At 39.9% G+C, this 19,846-nt stretch overlaps 1 protein-coding gene across 1 annotated transcript in view; it reads left to right on the forward strand.

The window, feature by feature from the left end:
* EGFR (epidermal growth factor receptor) overlaps positions 1-19,846 on the forward strand; it is an 84,810-nt gene that overhangs the window by 51,864 nt on the left and 13,100 nt on the right. Inside the window, exons 18-22 of the mRNA XM_069083732.1 lie at positions 5,072-5,227; positions 8,632-8,707; positions 11,470-11,616; positions 16,172-16,269; positions 18,876-19,043. Coding sequence (XP_068939833.1) covers positions 5,072-5,227; positions 8,632-8,707; positions 11,470-11,616; positions 16,172-16,269; positions 18,876-19,043 — 645 coding nt within the window. The remainder of the gene's footprint in view (positions 1-5,071; positions 5,228-8,631; positions 8,708-11,469; positions 11,617-16,171; positions 16,270-18,875; positions 19,044-19,846) is intronic.

Raw genomic sequence — 19,846 nt, forward strand, 5'->3', positions numbered from 1 at the left:
AAAATCCAAATTCTACCTCCACATGGATAATCCCCACAAACTCAACAACAAGCGTTCAGCCACTAAAACCTTTTGTGAAGCACAACCAGCTACCTCCTAGGTCAGTGAAATCTACTTTGGAGCATTAATAACTGATAGAAAGGCACTGAGCCTCTTGGAGGTCAAGCAGAAGAAAGCTTACCCCTCTTCTCAGTAGCAACCATTGAAATAGTGGAAAAAGTGAGCTATTTCCTGAAGTCTTCTCTTCAGCAGATTAAGCATTCCCTTTTATTTCCACTGATGCTCATCTTAGAGAATGCTCTAATTAGTATGTCTCCAGCACCATCCTCCTACATCATGGAGCCCAGAGAAGAATAGATACAACAGATGTGATTTATCTGTGCTAGGGGGCAACAGGATTATCCTTTGCTTGACTTTGGACCATGTCCTTGATTTAAGGCACCTTAAGTTTTCATTCATATTTCTTGGAATGTTTTCTCATACCATTGACTCATAGTGAGCGTTTAGTCAACTAACATTCCCAGAAATTGTTCAAAGGAGCTTTTATCCATCTATACTGTATTTTAATTTATTTTTAAACTTGTGTTGAACTTTACATTCATCCCACCTAAATCTGTTCTTATTCATTTTGACCCATTGTTCTAGTTGGTAGACATCTCTCTGAGTCTTGACCTTGTCATCTAACATATTATCTCTCCCAGCTTTGTACCATTTGCAAATTTGATGAGCATATTATCCATACTTTTCTCCAAGACATTGATAAAGATGTTGTTCTACTTAAAGATGGTTGAGGCAGGCTCCTGGGTACAGCCTGTCCTTTCTTTCATTAAATATATTTCAATCTCAGGTAATTCTGCTTCATCACCTAGTAACTATGGCCAAAATATGTTTGCCTTCAACATGTGAAGAATAATATTTAATAGCTTGTAACAAGTTACAATAATGTGCAACCAAGCAAGGGAAGGAAAAGAAAATAACAATCTCCCCCTCCACCCCAACTGTTACACAGACATTTGCCCTGGGGTTAGTAGTTATTTATCTGAGCACCAATTTCACTTTAAAAAACCCAAAGTGGGATTACCCAGAAGCACTTAGCGGCAGGCCAAAAACTAAACTACTAGTAATTTTCAAAGTGAGATTTATTGGTTCATAAATTGCATATATTAAGCTATGAAACCATCAGCTATCCTGGGATATTTTCTAATATAGCTTTTGTGTATGAATCTGTCCTCTCTACTACAAGTTTATTGACCTGAACAAAATGTCAACGAAATAAGCACAGCAAGGGTGATGTAGTTGTAAAAGGATTGAATTTGGAGTGAGAAGACCTATATTTAATTCCTGACACACTGCTCCTTACTCTGTGTCACCTTGGAAAGCCACTTCACCCTTCTCAGTCTTAATTTATTCCTTTGTAAAATGAAGGATTGTACTTTATGACCTCTGAGACCCCTTGAGATCTAAATCCTATGATCCTATGTTACTTAAAGGAAATGGGAAAGCAATTAGCAGTGGGTTAAAGGATGGTCATGGGTGGGAAGGAAATGTCACTCAACCTTGCTGTATTGGGTGTGACTAGAAAGTCATAAGCTTTGAAAATTAAATAGAAAATCAGTCTCATTTCATTATAGTTATAGCTCATATTGTTGTAGGTTTCAAACAAGAGATTATTTGTAAAGAAATTTGAAAAGCCCTGGATATGTTTCTGTTGTTATAATAGTCATTCCTTACCTAAAAATTAGACATTTAGGAAGGGATGTGTACTTCTTCCACTCCTTTCGATTGTTAAGGATATTACTGCCACAGTAACATAATCACTAAGAAATTTCTAGCCAAAAAAAGCCATGTCTCCATTACTGAAATGACCGCGTTATAAGCTTGGGGCAGCTGGGTGGAACAATGAATAGAGCACTGGGCCTGGACTCACAGAGACCAGAGTTCAAATCTAAACTCACACTTACTAGATGTGTGACCCTGGGCAAGTCACTTAACCCCATTTGCCTCAGTTTCCTTATCTGTAAAATGAGCTGGAGATGGAAATGACAAACCACTCCAGTATCTTTGCTAAGAAAACTCCAAATGGGGTCACAAAGAATCAGACTCAATTAAAATGACTGTACAACAGCAGAAACCCTACATGTGATGACGTAAAGTAAAGTGAAAGAAAGCAAATTTGGCCAAGTCTGATGAGAAATGCCTCATTCTTCATTTATAGTGTATTACCTTCCTGCCAAGAGGAGGGAAACACTTCACCATCAGTCTTCTAAGGTCAAGAAGAGGTAATGTGGATAGATAGCACAATGGATTTGGGATCAGAAAGTCTGGGTTCAAATCCTTCCTATTTGTACTACTTAATACCTGTGATACTGGGCAAGCCAATATTGGGCAAGCTGTCTGGGCCTCTGTTTCCCCATCTACGAACTGAAGGGGTTGCAGTAGATGATCTCTGAGGTCCCTCCCAGCTATAAATCTAAGATTCTGAGATCAGTCACTGGCTTGCTTCTTCATCCCTGTTTGTGACTTTCTGTGAGAATCCATAGGATCTTCCATCATAATCGAATCCTCTGAAGTACTTAAAACTATGCATCTCTTTTCACATTTCTTACTGGCCATCTTGCAGTCATTAACAACAACAACAAAAATCCAAAGCTTTTCAAGGAGAACTCAGGAAACACATTTCCCAAGAGACTCTCTACAGACCTATTCTTACTGCATTTCCTGTGACTTGTTTGTTTGAATACTGTGACTTCATAGGAGAAATTATGGCCCTTATCTTTGGGGGGCTAGCTAAACCTCTCACCCTTTGGGGCCATGAAGTAGAATTTCAGACTGTCTCTTTGGATAGTGCACAGATGCAAGGGTGAATAGATAAGAACTGGGGTTTTTTGTTGTTTTTCTCTAGCCTTAGTTGAATCTAAGCCCTGCAATCCTAGAACTCTTATGTAACAGCCTCATCCTTTATCATTTGGCTTCTTGGTTGCTTATGCTGGGAGACTTAAGATGTTCCTTTTCCACCCTTCTTTGAAGACTAGATCTGGGTGATGAGTAACTTACGTTTATCTGTAGGTCTTGAGTTCCAATCAAGGAAGTTTCCCAGTTCAGGCAACTCTTGGATTTTCTAAACTTTGGGCTTGGGCCGGAAGCGGAGGCTGGGGGAGGGCCTGGGGTAGATTTATACAATGAAACAAATTTACCAAGTGGCCCAAGGCCAAGTTGCTGGGATGTTTCTTTTGGCAACACAAACAGGCCTCTGCACAGCGGGGGAAGTTCCGCTCTGAGGGCCCTGGCAGGGGAATTGGGAGGAAAGGATCAGATGGTGGTCCTTGAGGCTCAGAGGATACAAACTGCTGAGCCGAAGGATTCCCGACTGCATGTGTTCTCATTATCTTCTCCTAACTAGGCTGGTACTTGGATCTCCAACAACCAAAATAGAAGCTGGAGTGGGGGGAGGCTTTTTTTATTAACCCTGTGGTCTTTAAGAAGACTAAGTAATTGTAGATTTCAGTGGAACTGACAAGATGCTCAGAAATATTTTTTTTTCCTCGAAAATAAATGGAAGAATGGGAAGGAAGGAAGGAAGGAAGGAAGGAAGGAAGGAGGGAAGGAAGGAAGAAAGGAAGGAAGGAAGGAAGGAAGGAAGGAAGGAAGGAAGGAAGGAAGGAAGGAAGGAAGGAAGGAAGGAAGGAAGGAAGGAAAGGAAAGGAGGGAGGAAGGAAGGAAGGAAGGAAAGAAGGGAGGGAGGGAGGGAAGGGAGGGAGGGCAGGAGGAAGTGGGATAGAGAGAAGGAAGGGAGGGAGAGAGAGAGAGGAAAGGAAGGGGCAGAGGTATGGAGGGAGGAAAGAAAAATGTAAGGAAAGAAGGGACAGAGGTATGAAGGGAGGGAAGAAATGAGGGAAAGGAAAAGAGAGGGGGGAGGGAAGAAAGATGGAAGGGAGGTGGGAGAGAAAGGAGGAGGGAGGAAGGAAGGAATAAAGGAATGGAGAGAGGGAGGGACAGGCATCGAAGGAAGAAAGGGAGAGAGGGAAGGAGGAAGTAAGAAAAGGAGGGAGGAGGGAGGGAAAGTGTAAGAAGGATGGAAGGAAGGAAAGGAGACAAAGGGAAGAAAGGAAGGAAAGAAAGAGTGAGGGAGGGTTTTAAGTACCTATTGATGGTAGTGTTTGATTTTTTTGCCTGAAACCAGAAATTAATGGCCTTCAAGTGAGGAGGATGTAAGTGTGAAAGATAAATGAGGGAGGAGAGGAAGGAAAAAAGAAAAGGGGGGGGGAGAAAGAGAGAAATAGACTAGAAAGCTGATTTAGTCTTTAAAAAATAGATGTCATGACCCATCAGCATTAATAAGCCAAGTACAATTAGCACTTTTTACCTTAGTTCAGCTTTTGCACTATAGATAATTAATAGATTTAATCTTCTGCAAGAGACAGTAGTGCAAAGACAAACAGTATATTCAACGCTAGAGAGATGGCAGCCCAAGAAACAGGGTAGCCTTCTAGGGAGGAGGTTTTTGTTGTTATTTTTTAAGGTATTAATTTGTTTTCAGCTTTCTCTCCCCACCCCCAAATCAGGGTGTAGACTGACTAGGAAGACACACAAGTGATGACAAAGGGAACATTTGATTTTCATAAGCAAAGAGTGCCAACACTCACTCTTACTTATTCTTTATAAAGAAAAATTGTGATCAGATGTCTTTAAAAAACTTCATTCAAAAGCACCTCATGATGTCACCTGGGAAACAAAACTAACATCCCCTTTTACAGATGAGGAAACTGAGACTCAGAGATGTAAAGAGGTTTGATGCAAGTCCTGAAGCTAGTAAATGGCAGAGCTTAGGCTCAAACCTGGGGCTTTTGATGCTAAGCTCTGTGCCTGCCACTTCCCTCCACCACAGTTCCCTCTCAGCAATTCTAGCAAATTCTTTCCTATGTCTGATACCATGGAAAGATCCTGTGGTCTCTTCATGTGCTACTAGAAAGATTGTAGATTTGTGTGTTGCTTCTTTGTATCTACAGTGGGAGAGAGATTTTATGCAGGGCAATTTCTTACTCAATTGCCCTTCCATGCCCATGCTTTTCAGGGGATGAGCTACCTTGAAGAGCGCCGCTTGGTACACCGAGACTTGGCAGCCAGAAATGTCCTTGTGAAGACACCTCAACATGTCAAGATCACCGATTTTGGGCTGGCAAAATTGCTTGGTGCGGAGGAGAAAGAATACCACGCAGAAGGAGGCAAGGTGAGATACAGCACTCAAGGCAATACACATTTAGTGGACAGAAATACACATTCAGACCCCTCATCTAAGTGGTAGCACGATCATCTCCATTATTATTTTGCCAGAAACCTTTAATACTATGCTATATCATCTCTGAAGTAAAAAATAAATCACAAATCATTCTTTACTGAGCCACATAATTGACATGATTTTGTTTAATGCTAAGATGAATGGAGTCTAGCAGGCAGAAGCCAGGATCCAGAGTATTGCAGTGCTTCAGTAATTTAAAAGGTTCATGAGTTTATCTATATGGGTGCTGTGCCCCCCAAAGCAGATGAGCACCATCTCTCTACACTTTAGTGAATGGCATGAGCTACTATTACCATGTTCCTGGTGATGGACTGGTCCTCAGCTGATGACACATCATCATTAATCCTATACTCAAAGTTATCCTAGCTTGTATGAACCTCGTCAGAGCTTATGGTCATCTGGTATAGACTTTGAGAAGTCAGAGTGACCCCCCTACCATGGTGAGGCAATAGAGAAAGACCTGAGTCTGTTGGTGGAGCCAAGGCCAATAGAAGGAAGTCACCAAGTGCTCCTTGAAGACAAGCCAATGGCGATAGTAATAATAGCTCACATGGCAATTTACAAAATGTGATGGAACTGAAGAATATAGGTGAAGCTACTCAAGCAAGGTCACATGGCTTGGAAACAGAACCATGAAATTGTCTTCAAGGGAGTATTATGGACATGGAATGAAATCCTACCTTTGTGACCTTGAACAAGTCATGTAATCTACCTCTAGGCCTCATTTGTTTCATCTTTAAAATGAAGAACTTGTACCAGCCAGGCCCTGAGATTCCTCTCAACCCTATATACATAATCCAATGAGCTACAGACATTTATTAGGCACTTACTATGTGTAAGATGAAACAATTCAGCCCCTCAAGGATCTGGCCATCTAAGCAGAAGGTATAAGACATATATCTGAATAATTATGATGTGAAGCAGAAGGGGATGAGTGCAAAAGTGCTTTGGGAGGTTTGAGGAAAGGAAGAAGACCTTGGTGGAAGGGAGCAGGGGCAATTTTAGGGGAGGTGGAACACAAGCTGGATCTTTAACAAAGGGAAGAATTTTAACATGTGAAGTTGGAGGTTTGGGGTGGGGGAAGAGGGGTAATAATGTAGCAAGTGTCCATTTTTGTCATGTATGGCAGTTTGAACAAACTCTACACTCCTCCTCTAAGACTTTCTCTCATCTGTTCCCATGAATCTTTTCTCTCCATCGCTGACAATTTATCTCCTCCCCAGGATCATCCTTCCCTCATTTGGACCCAAGTCTTATAATGACATAGTTTGGTTAAGCCAGTGATTGCCTAGGCCAAAGACCATTCATAATACCTTTCAAGCTCAATCATTTGATAGCAAAATTCAATTCCATTCCATAGGTAATCCATTAAAAGCATTAGGTTTTGTTTATAAGCCATCTTCAAAACAAATTTTAGCCAGTGATGGAATTAAGATGGCTTTAGTTCATTTTGTTTATGTGACTATCATACATTGCTCCTACCCAACCATTTGTGAGGCAGAAATGAGTTGATATTGCTGTTTGCCCAGACTTGTCATTTATAATCATTGTAACACCACCAGGAACTTTCCTGACCCACCCCCAAGGAAAAGGGCAAAACCTGGGCAGTGACTCATCATGCCAATGTAAGGAAGTGCTTGAATGCCTGGATAAAGCTGAAGAGATCTTATGGCTATTCACTCTAGGCTGCATTTTTCAGCCAGGTTGTGCCAATGAACAAAGTTTTGATTATAGAAGTCGTATATACACATATTTATGCATATATACATATATATATGTATGTGTATATGACTTCTATACTGTAAGTTGGGTGGGAGCCCAGGCCTCAAACCTATGTGACTTAGATACATGAGGCCATTTCTATATAAATGTTTATACCAGCCAGAAAAATGTGTCTAGTGGAATGTCTTTTTCAGACACTAGCCAGATGAGAGGGGTGAGGCAAGGTGAAAAGGAAGCAGCTCCATGGAGTCAGAGCATAAGGACCAGGAGCTGTTTCTCAAAGGAAAGTTAAGGGGACATCAGACTGAAACCCAGAAGGGGGAAGATAGAGAAGGGTTGTTTTGGCTGGCATTCGGAAGGGCTGGAGATGCTTTCTCAGGTCATAGCCAAGCTATCTAGGTGAGGCATCCTGAAAATGACCTTACTGGAAGATTGTAGGAGGAGAGTACCTACCTTGACTCACCCCACCCCACCCACGAACCGAGTGCTGGTTTTCCCATCATCCCTATGATTCAATGAAGCCATGCATCACTATCTGGAGTAGAAATAATAACAGTTAACATTTATATGACCCTGTTAAGTGCTTTACCTTATCTAATCTGATCCTCAATACAATTCTGTGAGAATAATTAACCTCATTCTACTGAGCAGAATATGAGTCTGGGTGAAATTAAGTGACTAACCCAGGGTCACTTAGCTGGTATCTGAGGCAGTATTTGAACTCAGTTCTTCCTGATTCCAAGTCCAGAACTTCAGCTGCAAGTCCAGAACACCACCTAGCTGCCCGAGGTTGGAATGGGCAACCCTTACTTTCATTCTCCACCTATGCAAATCCTTCCCCTTCTTCAAGACATACCTCAGAAGTCCCCCTTTCCATGAAGACTTCCTGCCCATCTTCCACCCTTGGCTACAAAAATTCCAACTCACTTTTCTTCTGGTACTGAAACTGATACTTTTTTACTTTTCCCATTCTGCTTTCTAGCAGAATTCTTTGTGTTCATGTCAGAATCTCCCCTTTAGTTTGTAAACTCCTTCAGGGCAGAGATTATTTATTATTTCTATCCATAGTACCTAGCATAATACCATACATAATGTAGGTGTCTAATAAATGTTTATGTGATTGACTTTAATAGGAAAAAAAAGACCTGTCAGGAAAGAAAAACATTCAGCATGGACCAAAATCATGCCAGGTTTCTAAATTTGGCTATTATCGCTCCAACTGCAAAAGAATCAGCATGCTGCTGGGGACTGAGTTCTAGATTTGGGGTCCAAGAACATGAGTTCAGTTTCCACTTCTGGGCTTACTGCCTATGTGACCTTGAACAAGTTACTTACCTTTCAGGCCTCAGTTTCCTTATTTGTCCAATAAGGGGGTAAACTAGATGATTTCTAAGGTCCTTGCAGCTGTATATCCTTGATCTCCTGATCCTACTACTTAGATGCCATCATTGTCCTCAGCTATACAGGCCCCATATAGTTGGTCTGTGATAGAAGGTTGTGTTTTTGTCTTCTCCACCCTCCAGGTGGGAGGATACCTGTATTCAGCTTTTCTTTTAATTTTTTTGAAGAGGAGGGCCTAATTGTCTTGCTATTTTCTCTCTAATTATCCCAAGGTGCCTATTAAATGGATGGCTTTGGAATCAATTTTACACCGTATTTATACCCACCAAAGTGATGTCTGGAGCTATGGTGAGTCAAAACCATAGGTACTAATGAATTTAGACTGAGACTAAACTAGACTTTTATGTTTTTTAATTTGTGTTCCATGCTCTGTCATCCAATTAATATTGTTCAAGACAGTGACTAATGATAATGTAATGGCTTCTGTCTATCTGATATACTAAGTAAACAGAGAAAAAAAATTGAAAATAACTGCTACCCAAAATGCTATTGGAGACATTTAAAACATCTTAAGAGAGAGAGTGTGTGTGTGTGTGTGTGTGTGTGTGTGTGTGTGTGTGTGTGCGCATGCTTGGGTACACATGGAGAGTAATGAATTTAGGAAGTATTTAAAAATAGATTCTTGAAAACATTCCATTCTATTGTTTAGATTTAAGTAAAATTTGGAAGGTGAAAGATGGGCTTTACCAGGAACCAGACGGAGACTTCAATTTCAGTTTACCTGATCTCAGATGAATTTCCCAGTAGAGGAATGAATTTCTGTGCTTGAATCATCAGATAGCCATGGCTGTTTGGTCAATTATGACTTTTTTCATTTAGGAATCAGTGAGAACTAATTTATACTTAAGGAGAGATGGAATTTTCTGACCACTTCTTTTGTCCATGGAAAATTTTCCAGTTATCTCTGGAATTAAGAAAGTGATGTATTAGAAAGAGCTCTTATCAGTAGAAGTAGTTCCAAACTCCAGCTCTGCAAAAAAGCACTGGGCTCAGTCAGGAAGACCAGAGTTCAAATCCTTCCTCAGACTCTTAGTATCTATGTAACTCCTGGCAAGTTATATAATCTCTCTTTGTCACTCAAAGCAATGGGGGAAGTTGGGGGAGGTTGGCTTTTGATTTGATGGCCTTAAAGATAGGTCTAGCTAGATCTATGATTCTATCACTTCTAGTCCAAGACATACCTGAGTAGGAATTCTATACTACTCCTGCCAAGAATATATTCCCTGGTAATTCAATTGCATGGATGGGGGAGGGGGGAAGCATTAATATTTATGATTATATTACTAATAATAGTTAAGATTTACATAGTGCTTTAAAGTTTGCGAAGCACTTTATATGTGTGTTTGTATGTATGTGTGTGTGTGTATACACACGTATAAAATCTTGTTTAATCCTCACAACAAACCTGTAAGAAAGGTACTGTTATTATCCCCATTTTACAGAGCAGGATACAGAGACTGGAAGAGATTAAGAAATTTGCCCAAGTCACACAACTTATAAATTCCTGAGACATATTCGAACTTAGGTTATAGATATGAGAGAGCCCAGGGATATAGCTATATAGAGATAGACTTTGCCCCATATATAGATATAGACTTTGCACCCTTCTAACAGCTTTGGTCCAAAGGTGGATGTGCAGAGGTATGAAATGGTATTTGATAGGGAAGGAGTTAGATATATCTGTTGAAGATGAAGTTTGAGGGACTGTTCTTACTATGTCTGACCTCAATTACTTCTTATAACTTAAAAACTGGGTGTTGTCACTTAGACATACAAGATGGAGCTCCTCAGTGTCTTGAGGCAGCTTTTTAAGCTATTTCAGTGAATTGGGTCTTTGGCACGGACTGATTATCCCCACCCCTTTCCTATCCAAAACCCTCCCTCTTCCTCTGTCCTTTTCCTGGATTATATTATCTTGGCAGGTTTATGTCTAGGATTAAGGAAAGCTCTGTTCACTCAGAGCCAGTACCCCCTCCTTCCTCCCCCCCCCCACCCCCAATACACTGATATTATCAAATGTTACTTCTTAAGACTGTTGCTGGTGGAGGGAGCATGAGGGAACACTCGCTCACTTGGTGTGTGTGTGTGCCCAGCTATGGCTTTTTTCTGGAACTCTCTATAGCTCCAGAGGCAAGATAAGCTCCACCTATTAGTCCAGGGGAAGGCTCTCCCTCATCACACCCCTTTCTCCCCTCCTACACTCCCAACTTCAATCCTGTGTCTGAGTCTCTTCCCATGTCAACCACTACACGTTTCAACAAGTCCACTTTTCTACACTTTATCATGAAACCCAAAGAGGAGATGTTGAGGCAGGTCATATTACAACATCTTCAAAGGGAGAATGATCCAAACACAAAAGATTAAACAAAAAATGTACAATTCAGCTTTCCAAAAAGGAATCCCTTACTATGGGGTAACTTTGTGTTGTTGTTTTTTTCCTCCCCAAGGTTGATGGGTTATGAAAAAGGGCACTGAGTATCAAACCATTTGAGGCAAAATCAATTTCCATTGTGCATTCCGAAGTCTGATTTGTTTTTAAAAAATAGAATAAATTAAAGGCATAGATCAAAAAACAGTGTTTTCTGTCTCCCTTTAAGCTAATATGATTATAGGGATCATGCTAAAAAAGGCCAAATCCATTCCTTTACCCTTGCAGGATCATTTCCTTCAATGGGTTTTTTTCTATAACTTGATTTACTAATCAAATTTACTTTTTGTTCTGGTCTTTGGAAAATCCAGGCAATTCTATGGCAAGGCTCATCCAGTGACCAAATCTGAAGACATCGTATTTTATGATTGACTGGGAGTCAGGCAAATTGCTGTGTTCCCCTTTCAGGCACTTACTTTTTGAGTGTGTGTGTGTGTGTGTGTGTGTGTTCTCCTCTGACTGCAACAAGGGACAAGCCTTCATCTCCAGGGCAAATGATAAAATATAGACCTAGAAGAAAGATTGAACCACAGGAATCCTTTAGGTGACTAGAGAATAGGGATGATTAGTGACTTCACAAGTGACCATTTTCTTCCTTCTTCCCCTCCCCCAACTTCTGCAGGTGTCACAGTTTGGGAGCTGATGACCTTTGGGTCCAAACCTTATGATGGAATCCCTGCAAGTGAAATTTCATCTATATTAGAGAAAGGAGAACGTCTTCCTCAGCCACCCATCTGCACCATTGATGTCTACATGATCATGGTCAAATGTGAGTTGGATTAATGTGGATGCACATGCCTCATTCCATTCCATTTTAATTTAATTTAAATGCAACAATCATTTATTCAGTGCCTGTTATATGCAAAGTACTATGCTAAGTTCTGGAGATATAAAAACATAATAGTACCTGCCTTTAAGGAGATTACATTCGACCAAGGGGCAAAGACATACACGGTCATCAGTAATACAAAAATACAGGGTGTCTTAAAAATCTTAGTCAGTTTAAAGCTTTAATAACTGAAAACTACACTAAGACTTTTTGAACAACCAAAAGTTATTAAATATACCATATAAGTCATCATACAAAATCATGAGGGATCGAAGGGAGCACTCAGATTGGAAGATTAGGAGAGATGTCATGTAGGAGATAATGCTCTTGGATGTGCAATTATTTGCATTCTCCTTGAAATCAGGGACAGTGGCTTTGCCTTTCTTTGTACCCCTCACTCTTAGTACAGTGCCTGGCATGTAATAAATGCTTAGTAAGTGCCTGTTGACTGACAAAAGAGAGTTAAGGATTCCAGGAGGCAGCGATAAACAGAGACATCATTCCCGGGATGAAATTCAGACAGTACAAATTAATGAAAGTGGGAAGTGGAATGTTGTATATGGTGAACAGTAAGTTGGTCGGTTTAACTGGATTGTAGAGCACATGAGGAGTTACAGCATGAAACTGGCCAGAAGACACCATGAAGCTAGAAGGACTTTGTGTGACAGAAAGGACTTGGCTGTTATGATACCCTTGTGTTTGACAGAAATTCCAAGGGGGAGGGGGCAGGGTGGAGTTTGTCTATGTAGAAATCCTGGAATAATTTCCAATTAAGAGACAAAAGTCCCAGAAACCCATATAAATATGCCCTTTAACCATTACTCCTAGGGCTGAAGTCTGACTCATTGAACAATGTGACCTGACACTTGTCTGGGTTTGAAAGTCTATAAATAAACTAAAGCCTAGCTTGTACCATAGCAGGAACAGTTCCTGTTGGCTCAGCCACTTGATGGAATCCCAAACCACTGGGAATTCATTTGGAGGCCTGTTTCCACAGAGACTGGGTGGCTCAAAAAAAAAGTTATTATAATTTTTTTTAAGCCTAAGACTAAATAACCACATACAGCTGTTAGAAGCACCCTTTCTATTTGGGATCAGGTCCAGTACACAGTGAGTTTATGGGAAGAAAACTCCCACTTTGTTGAATTCAAATATTTCCCAAAGTCTGGCCTAGATGGATGCCTAGATGAAAGAAATTATCCCAATAACGTCATCCTTGAAGTAAGCTCTGAAGAGATGACTCTCCACATCAGTACTACATAGTATAATGAACATCACCTGGCTATGCCAATATGGATGTTTTTGCTTGGTGATGGCATGTCACAGAATGTGTGGGTGTTTACTAAAGCACAGTAAACACACCCGAATGGAAAGAAGCTCACTGCTTCTCTGCCTTGGAAATTGATTCCGATGTTTACTCTCTAGACCTGCCAGGACACTCTTATTAGAAATGGTCATGTGTTTTCTAGTCCTTTGTTCTGGGTCTCTTTTGTTTTCTTTTGTCTTGTTGTTGTTTAAAAGAGATCTTTACTGGAACTATGATTTCTACTAGGTTAACTTTAGCTCCACAAGGAAGTAGTTTCCTATTTAGATGAAACTGTTCAACCCAAACACTGCTAAAGATAAGGAAAGAAATTATAGTGACCTCATCTGAAAAGGGATTAAAATGTTTTGCATTGCCCCCAGAAGCTAGCTGTCCGCTGCCCCTCTAGCTCTTGATCTATTTGTAATTAGTCTTCTCCAGGGTCTCTTAACCAGAGGGTCTGTAAACTGGTTTTGGTTTTTTTTGTAACTATATTTCTTTTTTTTCTCCTTTTTTATTTCTAAAACTTAAATACAAAATAAGAAAAGGGGGGGAAAAAAGCATGTTATGTGCACAACAGAACATAAGAGAGGATTCAAAATATATAGCAATAGATTTACATTTCAAGAAAGCCTATATAATAAATACTACATGGGTTGAGAGCTGTCCATCTTTTCTTTGTTTCCTTGTAAGTTTTCTTGTGTTCTCTGCTACGCACTTTTTACTTTGTTCTCCACCCCCCCCTCAACACACACACAATTAAAATGTGTGGATATATTTATTTATTTATTGCTTTTTGGAGGGGGAAGGCAGGGCAATTAGGGTTATGTGACTTGCCCAAGGTCACAAGGCTAGTGTTAAGTATCTGAGGCCAAATTTGAACTCAGTTCCTCCTGACTTCAGGGACAGTGCTCTATTCATTGGTCCACCTACTATCCCTAGTGTGGATATATTTACACAGATGTGTGTGTGTGTGTGTGTGTGTGTATACACACACATATATACATACATATATAGAGACATACTTTTCATAACAAATTCTACTTTATTTTAACTATATTTCTACCTAATTGGTTTCCTTTTTAGTTATAAGTATTCTGTGTTTAGAAACTTTTCTTGTGAAAAGAGATCCACAGACTTTACCAGACTGCCAAAGGGGTACCTGACAAAAAAAAAAGGAGTTAAGAACCCCTCTTTATACTGCAATAATAGATCAAATAAAGAAGGCCAAATCTACCTAAGTCCATGGAGATCATAGATCCAGAACTGAAAGGAAATTTACACGTCATCCAATCCAATGCCTCAATTTGAAGAAACAGAGACCTAGAGAAGATAATTAACTTGTGCAAGGTTTCCAGCCAGTAAATGAGGGAATCTGGGTTCAAACTAAGGTCCTGTGACTCCAGAATCAGAGCAAATAGCTTGAAATTCCAGTTACCTAAGCAGAAATGCAAACTCACTGGGGGAGCTAATATTTCAGTCTGAAATTTTAGATTGCTTAATGTTATTTTTATGCATATGTGGGGGGCAGGGGTGGTTCTACTAGTCTTGTAACAGAGAGATCAAAAGAGCAAAACTCTCTCATTTCCCTGAAACAATCTGCATTATTGCTTAATTCCATCAGACAATGGAAGGTTGAAGCCAGGGGGTTTCCCACAATGCTTGACCTAGTAAGTAGCCAAGCCAAGGTTCAAACCCAAGTCCTTAGTCTTGGCTTCTCTGACAAAGCCTTAGTGCCCCCAAGGAATTGTAGCAGGCTCCAAAAAGTGTCCCTAGAACCCTAGAATACTTAGGGTTGTAAGGTACCCTAGAGCTCATGAAATCCAACCCTGTCATTTTGCAGATGAGAAAAATATGTCTCAGAGAGGTTAAATTACTTGCCCAGGATCACACAGGTAGTGGCAAAGCTGTGATTTGAACTAAGGTCCAGTGATTCCAAGTTCAGTACAAATAGCTTTACGTCCATCCTGTTGAATAAACAGAAAGACATTACTTGAGGCACTAGAATTTCATTTTGGAATTCTTAAGTCTCTCAATATTCTGTCATTGCATAGACTATGTCAATTAGCAGCTGGTGGGGTCAGGGTTAAAAATTTCACCTTTTAACAAAGAAGCAAAAGTCCCAGTCTTTCCTGAGATGCATCATTATATAATATCATCCATGATGTGATGGAAAGTACAGGGCAGGGAGTTCCCCAAACCCAAGATCCTTGGAGCGCTCATATTTTACTAAGTTGAAACTGTGAGAGGAGCATATCTGATCTGATCTCATCTCATCTCATCTTCTCCAAAGACTATAGTGCATGCGAATGAAGGTTTTAGCTAGAATAGAAAAAAGTTTGGGATCTTTGTAGCGTACTGAGTCTGGGGAAACTTCCATATTGCTTAAAAGCACAAATTGTTCATGTTAACCCCAAGAAGAAGTTGAAGGACATTGATTAATCATTTATTCAATTAATGAAACAACAAGCTATTAAACACTATGTGCCAGGCATTGTGATAAGCATTGGCAATAAAAAGACAGAAGTAACAAATATCATTATGAAAAAATTACACTTTCTTCAGTGCTTCAAGGCACCATGATTCCATCCCCATGGGTACCTCCTCCATCAGCTCAGATAATGACTTAATGACTCTAGCACATGGTTTTCTTGAGTTACATCAGGGACCATCCCCAGTGACTAATATTTTGATGGTAAGTCTCTCTCCTAGCTTTTTTTTTTTAAGTGTTGACAGCTCTTTTAACCTCTGGGATCTTCACTTTCCTCATCTGTATAATAATAGGACTGATGGTCTTCAAGATTCCTGGGATAACTTCCTTCTTTCTGAGAAAGCTGACTCCCAATCCATTGTCACACACTTTTCTAATTTGGTAGGAGTTGTGTTCCACTAACCTAGCCTTTGAGAACCCACACCTTTACCTTGATGAGGGCATTAGTGGAGATAGAAAAATTCACCCCATAATAGTCTTTTGACTGAGCAGGGATCTGTGCTTATCTATCAAACCTGAAGTATTCATCCTGAAAAGCAGTAAATAGTATAAACTATCTAGAATCTCTGGGGTTAATTGAACTAAAATGTACTTCCCTTATGTTTAAAAATTATCATGTTTAATTTCCCTTCTCCATGTTTAACTACATTGCTTTCTTTTACTGGGTTATTTTTTGTTTTTGCTTTGCTTTGCTTCTCCAGGCTGGATGATAGATGCTGATAGTCGGCCCAAGTTTCGTGAATTAATCATAGAATTCTCTAAAATGGCCCGTGATCCTCAGCGCTACCTTGTTATACAGGTAATGACTTTTTGTGCTCAAATTTTGCTCAGTAGGAAAACATCTTTAATGAGAATCAAATCAAGAGACAGAAAATCATTCTCTTCCACATAAAAAATATAGTGTAACCCTGTATTGTCTAACTGCTTATAGGTTGCAGATATACATAAAATTTGTGTCCAGGAATTTAACCTGCAATTGGAACAGGAGGAGAAGATACTGGATTACCTTTGACAATTTACAAAATTCTTTTAATGACCCCAAATTTCTCTCAGAAACAAAAAGCTCATATTTTTAATTAATTTATTTATCCAATGTTGCTATGTGGCCAAGAGTTATGGAACTTTACAGTAACCAAAAAATTTAACAATAGTATCACAAAGAGGCTGGTGGAGAAGCCCAGGAGAAGTGGAAAGAGACTATAATACAATAAAAACAAGGAGAACAGGAATAAGGGATATCAGCAAAGAAATATGAATAAAAAAAGAAGATATGGTCATTTATTAAGAGCAAGGAACAACCGATGGACAGTCTGAGTTTTCCATTGGCATCTTCCTGGTGTTGAGAAAGTGAGGTTGACCTCCAGAACATTGAATGAACCCTCTGTGATGAACTTATAGGATGATATGGGCATGAGTCTGACAGGATGGACAAGCATGGGCAGGTTGTAATCTGTATCACTAGAGGGAACATTGACATTGATCCATTTGAGTATTTGGGTAACACCACTGCTGGACAACACCATTCAGAAATGATGGGATATTATGTCATTAGCCCAAATGTCAGAATTCTAAAGAGATTCCATCATCTTTACACTGTATCTGTGTGCAGAGAGCCATGCTGGACACAATTAAAAGGGAAAGGAAAGATGGGGTCCTTATTCTAAGTCTTTTACATTATCTCCCATCCTCTACAGGGACGTCTGGAATAATCATCATCACTTCTAGTATTAATTTCCATTAGAACTCTACATTTATGATGTATTTGTAAAATAGCACAAATTGTAAACAATACTAGATATAAGGTTATGGGGCCTGTGGTATAGTCCCATCCCATCTGTGACCTGGAACAAGTCACTTCATCTCTGAGCCTCATTTTCCTTCTCTGTAAAAGTCAAGGATTGGGATAAATGACTGCTTAGATACCTTCCCACTCTAAAAACCTACAATATCTTAACCTTTACACTTTTTGCACTCTTGATAGCTCATGTAAATTGTCTGGGCATCAGCTTTCTCATCTGTAGAATAATAGAATTGGACTGCTGGCCTAGAAGACCTTTAACAGCTCTAAAACCTAGGATAACTCTTTCTTATTGTAGGCAGAAGGTGATCCATCTGCCACTTTGGCTGATTACAAGACTTAATTTTGAGTCTTTGCTGCCATTTACTAATTCTCTTACTTCTCAGGGCCTCAGTTTCCCAATATCTAAAATGAGAGGTTTTATCAAACTTCATAAGGTGACCTGTCATTCTCTGAGTCGCCTACATTCCAATTAATGACAATTAAACAAAGCCAAAACATGATTAAAAATGCTCTCTTTCTGGTTTTTAACTTTAACTTCACTTAGATCTCTTTGAGATGAGAGGAAAAAAAAAGGTGGTAAAATAACTGCAAATTTACCAATTTAGAAAAAATTACCGTTCTGCTTCTCTACTAAGATTCAAACTGGTAATCAAAGAAATTAATCTTGTTTGTAACATGGAGGCCTAGAAACTACAGGTTTTTTATTTTAAATGAGAGGGTAAATGGGTCCCAACAAAGATTTAAAAATACTAGTACCAGATTCCAATTCAGAAAATTTTGTATATGTGCTGTGTCCCTCAACAATGCCAGGTCTTCAGTCCCCCCAATTTTCCCAATCAAAGCATTAATTCTTTTTTTTTTTTTTTTGGAGGGCAATTGGAGTTAAGTGACTTGCCCAAGGTTACACAGCTAGTTTTTGTGTTAAGTGTCTGAAGCTAGATTTGAATTCAGGTCCCCCTGACTCTAGGGCCGGTGCTCTATTCACTGTGCCACCTAGCCGCCCCATCAAAGCATTAATTCTTAATGATCAGTGGCTGTATGAAGTCTGGAGTTAACCCCAGACCTAATTGAAAAGTAGACGAAATATATGTTTATTTCTCTCCCACCTCCTCTTTAGGTGGCTCCTCCCCTCTTTTCTCTCCTCCTGATGCTGCTGTGAAGGAATTCAGTCACTCTTCCCATTACCTAACCTAAATCCCATTCTTATTACACTTTTTCTCAGCTAGTCACCACTAAAATGTTATTATATAGGCTTAAAATCACAAGATAATAGATTTAGAATTGGAAGGAAATGTAGAAACTTTGGGGGTAGGGAAGATCTTCAAATTCCCATTACCATTACAGTAGTGTTGAAAATATTTTGAAACCTAGGATGATGGGATCCTGCCCAGTGTTCTGTGCCTTGCAGGTGGCTAGCCTCTACCTCTTTGTAAAACTGGACTTCAGATTTATATGAACTAAAACCAAAATAGGTAACCTTTGTCCCATATGTACCCCAAAGAGGAATTATATTTGTATTTTTTTCTAGCTAAAATGAAGTCAATATAGCTCAGATAGTAATATGTAAAGTGCTCCTCCTTACGGGGTCCCTTCTTCTTTGACAGGGAGATGAAAGAATGCACTTACCAAGCCCCACGGACTCCAAATTTTATCGAACCCTGATGGAAGAGGAGGACATGGAAGACATCGTAGATGCAGACGAGTACCTTATTCCACAGCAGGGATTCTTCAACAGCCCCTCAACATCTCGCACGCCTCTCCTAAGCTCTCTGGTAAGAAGCTGTTCTCACCAAAGCCGCATCCATGGTGTCACCATGCACAGACCCACGTGAATGAATCCCATTTACAAAAACAAAAGCATTCAAACCTAGGGCAGAATGGAGTCAAGCGACCAGGCACCGCTCGCTTGTCTATCTCCAAACCATCGTTTTATAAGGAATTTTCATTATTCGCTGATAGTTTTGATGTTTTGGAGCCTTGGCAGGAAGGTAAGGATTCCCAAGGATAGAGATGGGACTGTGTGATGTGTGTTCCTGTAGCAGCAAGCACCCCAAGCGTCCTCAGGGTTTGCTGCCAATACAGGTTCTTAGATCTGCTTTGTTAAAGGAAAGCAACTCAAAATGGGTTAACAAGCTTACTTTAATCAGTCAGACATATATCGTTTACCTTGTTCAGGGGAAAAGGTCAGCACCCCGAACTTCAAAGTACACAGACAGAGTTATCAAGACAGAAACAGATCTAGTAGACAGATTTCAAACTGTCCAACCATTACATCCATACCCAGTCAACATCTGGGTTTCAACATCTGGGTTTTTTCAAAGCTGGGGGGCTCAGAACAACAGCTTCCCAGAATCCATATCAAATCACAGAACACTTCTCAAAGTGAGCCCCAAAACAAAGCTACACATCAGGGCTTATATAGCCTTCTCCTGGCTCAGAGAATGTAACAACCTTTTGGACCCACTGGCCAATCAAAAAGTATCTACTGAAAAACAAGCCTCCCAGCCCAGGCTCCAGGGGCACTTTAGCCTAGGGGCAGGGAAGATCTTTAAAATTTACATCCCCATTCCCTAAA

The sequence above is a fragment of the Petaurus breviceps genome, unplaced genomic scaffold (genome assembly GCF_028583685.1).
Source record: "Petaurus breviceps papuanus isolate PSGF00001 unplaced genomic scaffold, PetGlider_PUasm1.0 174, whole genome shotgun sequence".
NCBI lineage: Eukaryota > Metazoa > Chordata > Mammalia > Diprotodontia > Petauridae > Petaurus > Petaurus breviceps.